This window comes from Pelmatolapia mariae, linkage group LG18, assembly GCF_036321145.2.
Source record: "Pelmatolapia mariae isolate MD_Pm_ZW linkage group LG18, Pm_UMD_F_2, whole genome shotgun sequence".
In the NCBI taxonomy this organism is placed as follows: Eukaryota; Metazoa; Chordata; class Actinopteri; order Cichliformes; family Cichlidae; genus Pelmatolapia; species Pelmatolapia mariae.
In genome coordinates this window covers 10,650,304-10,658,894 of record NC_086243.1, presented here as the reverse complement: position 1 = coordinate 10,658,894, position 8,591 = coordinate 10,650,304, and the positions used below count along the sequence as shown (strand labels likewise).

The 8,591-nt window shown below is 41.5% G+C and overlaps 1 protein-coding gene across 1 annotated transcript; it reads right to left on the bottom strand.

Moving 5' to 3' along the window:
- Positions 1-2,517: 2,517 nt before the first annotated feature.
- On the bottom strand, positions 2,518-6,342 carry kcnmb3 (potassium calcium-activated channel subfamily M regulatory beta subunit 3). The gene is made up of 4 exons (XM_063462962.1): positions 6,257-6,342; positions 4,462-4,671; positions 3,415-3,598; positions 2,518-2,886 (listed from the first exon to the last, which is right to left on the bottom strand). Exons 1-4 carry the CDS (start codon positions 6,340-6,342, stop codon positions 2,518-2,520), a joined length of 849 nt encoding a protein of 282 aa, XP_063319032.1.
- Positions 6,343-8,591: the final 2,249 nt, after the last annotated feature.

The window sequence follows — 8,591 nt, the reverse complement described above, 5'->3', positions numbered from 1 at the left end:
TCGTGAATAAGTCTGGCAGTTTATTTTACTCGTTTAAACATTTTAGGTCATTTACAAGCCACTTTTTCATTGCCATGCTTACAAAAAAAACAACCCCAGAATAATATTTACACAGTGAGCCAAAGCCATGAAGAGAAGTATTATAAAGGTTTTCATAGAAAAATACAAAAAAGACTTATTAGAAGGGTCTGTGCAATATGGCACACTTGTGAAATGACTCTCATTTACTTTATCTAACATTAAAAGATTGCGGTAAGAGTATTAGATACTATTGTGCAAAAGTCATGAGTCACTCATGTCTTTATATTTTGCTCAGAATTGGGAAATAAGTGCATACATTTATTGAAAAGTAAAAACATTGAAACTGTACACAAGGTGAAGGTTGGCAGTGAGTACTTCATATGACTACCTTTATTCTTCATCACAGCCTGAACCCTTTTGGGCAGCTTTCTTGTCATTTTTTTAAGTAAATGGCCTGTATTTGTATAGCACTTTACTTAGTCCCAAAGGACCCCAAAGCGCTTTACACGTTCAGTCATTCACCCATTCACACACTGGTGACAGCAAGCTACATTGTAGCCACAGCTGCCCTGGGGCGCACTGACAGAGGCGAGGCTGCCGGACACTGGCGCCACCGGGCCCTCTGACCACCACCAGTAGGCAACGGGTGAAGTGTGTTGCACAAGGACACAACCACCAAGACGGGGCTCGAACCGGCAACCTTCCGATTACAAGACGAACTGCCAACTCTTGAGCCACGATCACGTAGTCTTCAGGAACAGTTCTCCAGGCTTCTTGAAGGACATTCAAAGCGTATCTTTGGATGTTGACTGTTTTTTGTGAGGTTCAGGATCTAGGGAGCGATAATGTTACATTATGCATTTTTCTATCCCGGTATACTTTTACTGCATTGGCAGTGTGTTTGGGATCAGTCATGCTGATCTGTTCTACAAATTTTGTTAAGATCACCAACATCAATGGCTGAAATGCTGCCCCAAACCATGGCACAACCTCCACCGTGTTTTACAGAAGGCTGTAGACACCCACTGTTGTACCTCTCTCCTCAACTCCTCCATACATACTGACAATGATTTTAACAGAAAATTTCCGTTGTCACTGATTTTAAGTCCAGTCCACTCATTAAGAGAGGCATCTTAACACCCACCCTTCTACTTAGGTCGTTTCTTATTAGGCTTCAGTGAACAGTAGTGCCAGATGTATCTTTAGGTATTGTGTCAGGTCTTTTCTGGATATTATCTCTTACAGACATGACTTTCAGATACAGTTCATCTGCTATAGATGGTTTTTTAAGGGCAGACTGCACACCATGCTGAGTTAGGCCATGTTTTCTGCCACTAGTGCTTTGGGAATCACCTTGTTGGTGTAAAAATACTACTTTATCCATGTCTCTGTTATTTTATACATTTTTCATCTAAGCAAATGGGAACAAGTTAAGAACAAGTTAACAAAGTGCCTAAAGATACAATTTAAAATTGTCTTTGTCAAGTTGGCAGTTGCATGAAGACACAACACTGGTTGATCCGTTGAGTTAGTTGCTTTTTTATGCTTAAATGATTCATAGGTCAGTGTTAAGTGTTAAACAAAGAAGAAATCCTCTGGACATGTTCAGTTATTCAAGGATTGCACTGCAAATGAATGAAGAACAACAAGTGGCCAAAAAGAGATACTGTGAAAAACCTTCAAAAAAACCCTGTAGATCTATCGCTCAAAAGCACTTTAAAAATAACAAGAGAGTCTGGATCTTTTGAAGTGAAACATAAAGACATGGGAAGTGGATTGAGAGTTTTACACAAAACTCCAAGATGAGAATTATTTTTAACCATGAATCATGCAAAGACATTCAAGCAGAGTCTGTTATTATTCTAAATATATTGTGTCCAGTACTCCCTCGCATATTATCATTGGACCAATAGAAACTCTCATCCAACTGTGACACATCACATCAATCTGTCATGAATTTCCTTACTTCTCTCAGGGTGCAAATAATCATCCCTCATAAACTGACTTATTAGCCAGCTTGCTATCTGGAAAACATTATAAAGTATTAGTCAGTGACCCAGAGCCCAGGCTAGATAAATCAGTGTTTGGATTACCAGGAGAGCATTGGAATGCTTCTCTCCTGTAAGTGATCCCTGGCCTGAGAAAGTTGGAGCGCTACCTGCTCGACACTTAACAAATATTGAATATATGCCTAATTAAACATGAGAGGTACTAATTGGTGCTGACTGAGTGTGAAACATCATGAATGGTGTGGCTGTTCAGGCAGACTTTGTTTCTTTCTGCCAACATTTGGACATCAGTGTCTATTTAATAACAGAGGAAGGCACTTTTTAATAAGGAGGCAAAAACTGTATAGATTTTCAATTCTCACACTTCAGACCAACATTTTACTTTGACTAACCTTTTACAAATCAACACTAGATAACTTTATGTACCAGTTAAAAGGCTTACAAAAATGGCATTTTTTGGCATATTACAGCTTAAGCTCTGGACATGTCATGAGGGAGACTGTGCGCTGGACCTATGGAGCAGCCTGTACAGTTTGCCCTGAGTGTATCTTGAAGTCAGCCGGCCCCCTGCAGCTTCACTGATCACCTCTGTGGACAGATGGGCTAGACACTGAGTCAGTTTCACAAGGCCCACCAGCAGAGCTCCACCGCCCAGAAGTATACAGGGCCACAGCAGTGCAAATAGGACCATCTGCAAAGTGTACTTCCTGCATAAGATGGCGTGGTTGGGGTACCTCGTCTGATCAGTTAAGCATGCGGTGTTGTTGCCGAGCAGACTGTCCAGGCTGCTGTTCACTTTCTGGACTTGATCCTGAAGTGCTTTTCTGTCCATTTGGCATTTGGGCATGTAGAAACACTGAGAGAGAAAAAGATAAGATTCAAGTGTAATTTTTTATCAAGTGACCTACCCCTTACAGTTGGCAGGACTGATTGCAATCAGTGCGACGAGCTGCAAGGGTCTTTTTTTATTTTGGTGTCTGTTAAAAAAAGCAAAGGAAATTTACAAGCCTCCGTTTTCTGCACCGGTGCTGAAAAATACTTCATAGCATCTCTCTGAATGGAGCAGAAGTGCAGTGTGAGAGCATCTCCTAATAATATCTACTGGCTTATTCACAAGGGCACGGGCATTAAAAGTGCTGCTGCTTTTCCATCCTGTCAGCTAGTTCAGCCTTTCTCGTATGCATTCCCAGGTCCATGCTTAGATGGATAATAAAACACCTGAGAATTAAAATTAAGAATTACTAAACAAAGTAATCTTACATGCTGTGCTATATAGATATAAAGACCTAATATTCAAATTTAATGCTCCAGAGCTGATGTCCTCCTCCTGGGCAGTTCATGTAACAATTCCTAAAACCTGGAATTTTGTGTTTTAAATCCACACCTCGGTCGCGAGGAGAACAGAATCCTCATTTAAGTGGAGCACGGCCTCCTCGGTGGAGCCATTGAAGTAAACCGTCACCGTCGCCTTGAGGCACGGCACTGTGCTCACACCTCTGCAGTCCACCCACTCCTCCAGTATCTCACTCTTCTGCAGCACACAGCTGGCATTACCATCATCCCAGCCACTGGAAGACAACCAGCAGGGAAGCTTCAGAGAAGCCTTCAACCTTCAAACTTACAGAATTCACATGCACACCTCAATGGCACTAATTAAAACAGCTGCATAAAGGATTGCCACTGCAATTTGTAGTAGCAAAATTAGTGTGGGATAGACTGACCCATCAACTTTTCCACAGGAGCAGGGTTCCTGCCCAAGTTTTTATAATTTCTTACTTCGTCTGTGTGGTTTAGTGCAGTTAGCCAATATTTAGCATGTTAACAGCTAAATTAAGATCCTGAACATGGAAACTTTAGACTTGCTCAGCATCGTCTGTCATTGGTCTGTCGGTCATTGTCCATTGTTGTGCTGAATTCTTCTGGGAACGCTCAGACAGGCAAGAAAAACTACTGGAATAAAAATTCCATGCAGGAATACAGAGCATAAGCATCATCAGTGATTCCTGTTATACCGGCTTTGTTATTCTGACAGGAGATTATGTGACACAACTGATGGTGAATGCCAATAAAACTTGTAAAAGCTATTGCAGGAGAATAGGGTGCAATAACAATCAAATGGTGTTTTTAAGTGCCTTTTATCAGTTTGTTGCTGAGAAATCTTTCAAAAACGATTAAGAAAGCTCAGCAGAAGGAAAAATATACACCAGCTGTCTCAGGGCAAGAGGCAGGTCACCACTCTATCTCAGGACTAACACGCAGAGAGACAGGCAACCATTCACACTCGCATTCACACCTAACACACACGTCTTTGGACTGTCTGAGAAAACTGCAGCACCTGGAATCACCCACACAGACAAGGGGGGAACAAGCCTTCAGTGAGGGGATGCATTTGTAACTGAGCCTGGAAACGAGACAACACTCCCCAGTGTACCTGTTAACAAAGGGTTTGATCATTGTGATGCCGACTACAAAGAACATGAGCACAGAGAAGGCCATCATGGTGCAGCCCAGCAGGATGGCGCGGTCCTCCCCGACGCTTGCACCTGGCACCTGTGTCCGAATCCCCTGCCCTCCGTGCCCGTCAGCTCCTCGGCTCCGATCGCGGTCCTGAGCCACCATAGTGTGGAAGAATTCCCCGGGTCTCACAGACACAGACACATACAGGGATTTAAGTCAGAAGTGATTCAAACTTAAATGATTTCATGTTTGGTTAATTTTACACTCTTTAAAACAATAAATGACTTAAATACAAAATGTATTTAAAGTAATGTAAGTGATAAAAATGAAATGAAATACAACAAAATGTAACCAATACTTCAAAAAATGAGCCATGCTAGCAGCTCTGTAAGGCTGTGTTTGAAAATACGGGTGGTTTGAGCTAAACGCCACTTAGCATGGTAGCATGCCATTGTACCACTTGCTAATTAGCAATGAACAGGAAGCGCAGCAGAGGCTCATGGGAAGGTCATTAGTTTAGGAACTAGCTTATTTAGCTAGACATGAACAGTGTAAGAGAAAACTGCCCATAAACATGGGCATTGACCTCTAATCAATGATTAGAGGTCAAGCTGGAGGAATCATTTTAATTAGCCCAGTGTTAATAATGTGGGCCTTAGTATTGCCTTTAATCGGCAGTTTGTTAGCTGCACCTGTTCGCTGCTTGTTCATGCCTATCACACAGCAGCAAGCAATGCATTTAGCCATATAAACATAGTAAAGGCAGCCCGCTGGAGTTCAAACGGAGCATCAGAATAGGGAAGAAAGGTGATTTAAGTGACTTTGAATTTGGCATGGTTGTTGGTTCCGCATGGGCTGGTGTGATCTACTGTGATCCCGCACAACCATCTCTTTAAGATTTACAGGAACATTTTACACCAAATGTAAGCAGAAGATCAGGACAGGTTGAATCTTGAAGCAGATTTGTTACAGCAACAGCAGAAGACAACACTGGGTGCCGCTCTTGTCATCTAAGAGCAGGAAACTGAGGCTACATTAAAATTGGAAAACAGAAGACTGGGAAAATGTTGCCTGGTCTGATAAGACTTGATTTTTGCTGCAACATTGTAGATGGTTGGATCAGAATTTGGTATAAATAACATGAAAGCATGGATCATGTATCAACAGTTCAGGTTCACGGTATATTTTGTTAACACACAGTTTTGTTACTGACCACATCCATCCCTTTATGCCCACAGTGCTCCCGTCTTCTGATGGCTCCTTCTAGCAAGATAATGCGTCGTGTCAGAAAACTCAAATCAGCTCAAACTGGTTTCTTGAACATGACAGTGCACCTTTGGGATGCTGCAGTTGTTTGTATATTTATACAATATTTCTTTTTAACCACCGCCATTAACAGACCAGCTGGATGTCATGAAACTTGCTGGTTTTGTATCCTGTTGCAGGCAGGACAGGATACAAAATATAGGCTACATTACATTTTTTCTACTCACCTTTTAAGTACAGACCTGATGACATCATTAGGGTTTTTTTTTTAAACTTTACAAACAGAAGATTTACATTTTCCAGGCTTATAGTAGTAATCATATGTACAGTCAGTGGAATGCAGTATGAACTGACTGATGTCACCACAAACTGATTTTTATACATTCCCAGTGAGCACCTATAGCGTGTATAATGTGAAGCTTTGTTTAAATTCAGCCGTGCTTTCCTTCATAATGAACTCCCAAAAGTGTTGCTGCCTGGCCCAGTCGATTGCCGGCTCTTACCGTGTCTGCCGCCTGCGAGCACCGTGCAGGTTAATGTTAATGGGGATGCTGGATGACCTCCGGGGAGAATCTGTGTTCAACCACATGCCCACTCCTATCTGAGCCACCTCCTGTACAGTATATCCACCTAACAAGCTCCTCTCTATCTGAAAGTCAAATGTCCTTCTGCCAGCAGCTGATCATTTCATATCTCCAACAGGCTCCGGGGCACTGCTGTGACTGGCTGAGTGGACTCGATATCAGTTTAGTCACCGGGGAACTTCCTGTTGTTTACCAAGGCTCAAAGGTGAGTGCAAAAACACCTTCCACCCTCATATGTGTTTCTATAGAAACCACCACAGGTAAGGCAGGTAGGATGCTAATGGCCTCTCAGCGGGCCTGTGACACTCAGCAGCAGCCGTTTGTCACGGAAAAGCCGAGCCGGATGAATCCCTTCTTGATTACCGTTTCCACAGAATGAAACACACGCAATGACGCTACACTGGTGAGTACACATGCTCTATGAAATCATTTTTCATTAAAAAAAAAATTACAGAAAGGTCAACACTATGGCCAACAAAACATATATGCACGCATACATATACAGTAGATTCCTACCCAAATACATGAGTCCTGCGACTTTTCATCACTGCAGGGGCCTGGTGAGCTCGAAACCTCTCAGATTGTCTGGACGTTATTTGGCATGAGCACATGATGCTGAGCGAGTTTATATCTGCTATTCAAACAATCAAATGTTTTGTATTATTCATGGGTTGCTGAAAAACATATGGCGGTATTAACTTGGTGACAGTTCTGTTTAATACAGCGAGCCCAAGGCTAGGAACACCACAGCAGCTTGAAAAAAGGAGCTACAGCTCAACACAACAGACAGCAGTGTCATACCTAATTTATTCAGTATTGAATACAGTGCAGCGTTAAGCTGAATGGTTTCCTCCGTTGCCCGCTCTGCTGTTAAAGCTCCATAAGATATAGTCCTTGTTTATCTGATGTATTTCATTACTTTTTGTTTTATCACTGTGTGATTTATTGTGTTTTTGAACAGCTAAATTTAGCCCCATGCTTGTAAAAAGCACAATTCCTATTTAAAATACTGTGCAAAAGTCTCAAACCACCCCTTATTTCTTTATATTGTGCTATAGAAATAGGAAACAGGTGCAGGGATTTATTGAAGCATGTGCAAACATGTATGGAAACACACAGTATGTGAGGCAAAAACAGAGTTTGTACAATTCTAACAAACATGAACGGCAATATTTGGTGTGACTTTATTCTTCTACTTAGCCTGAACTCTCTGTCTAAGAAAGTTCAGGCTAAGTAGCCTTCAGGAATAGTTCTCCAGGTTTCTTGAAGAACATTTAAAGCTCTTCTTTGGATGTTGGCTGCCTTTTTTTTCTGTTCTTTGTCAACACGATCCCACACTGCTTGTTGCAATTCATGACTGGTAGTGTTTCACTGTGTGTTTTTCTATTCAGGGATACGTTTACTGCATTGGCAGTGTGTTTGGGATCATTGTCATGCTAAAACATTATCAGAAGCTTTCCAGATTGTACTACATGATGGATCCAAATTTGATGGTACTTTTCTGTGTTCATCAATTTGGACAAGATCTCCAACACCACTGACCAAAATGGAGCCCAAAACCATGACAGAGCTTCCACCATGTTGTACACACTCTATGTTGTACCTCTTTCCTGACCTCTGTACATACTTGAACCAAGTATTTCATATTTGGATTCACCACTCCATCTGTTGCTCCTCATTTTTAGTCTAGTTATTGTGTAATCTGGCATTACACGATAACCTCAGCCTTTTGTCCCTGTTTCTCTTCCTTTGGCTTCTTCCTTTCACTGAGATCATTTCTCATTAGGCTTCAGTGAACAGTAGACGGATCAACTTAAGCACCAGATGCGTCTGTCAGGTCATCTGTCAAGTCTTTGCTGGATTTTTTTCTGCAGTTTCCTAAAATTCTTAAGGACAAACTGCACACCATGCCGGGATATGCCGAGTTTTCAGCTAATAGCTCTTTGGGAATCACATTATTGCGCCAAAACTACTATTTTATGTTATCATTGGCATTTTTCATAGATTTAACTAAAGAAATTGAACAGAAGATGTGTTTTTGCAACAGGCTTCAAGTAACAAAGTGCCTTAAAGATACAATTTGTCCTTTTCTCTGTTATGTGTAGGAGCTTTTATTATGCCTGAATGATTCATGGGTCAGTGTTAAGTGGCTTAACAGAAAAAAAACAAAGCAAAGCAACAACAACAAAAAAAAGATTCCTATGAAAATGGTCAGTTCCAAGGACTGAACTGAAAATGAGTGAAAAAGAAAAAC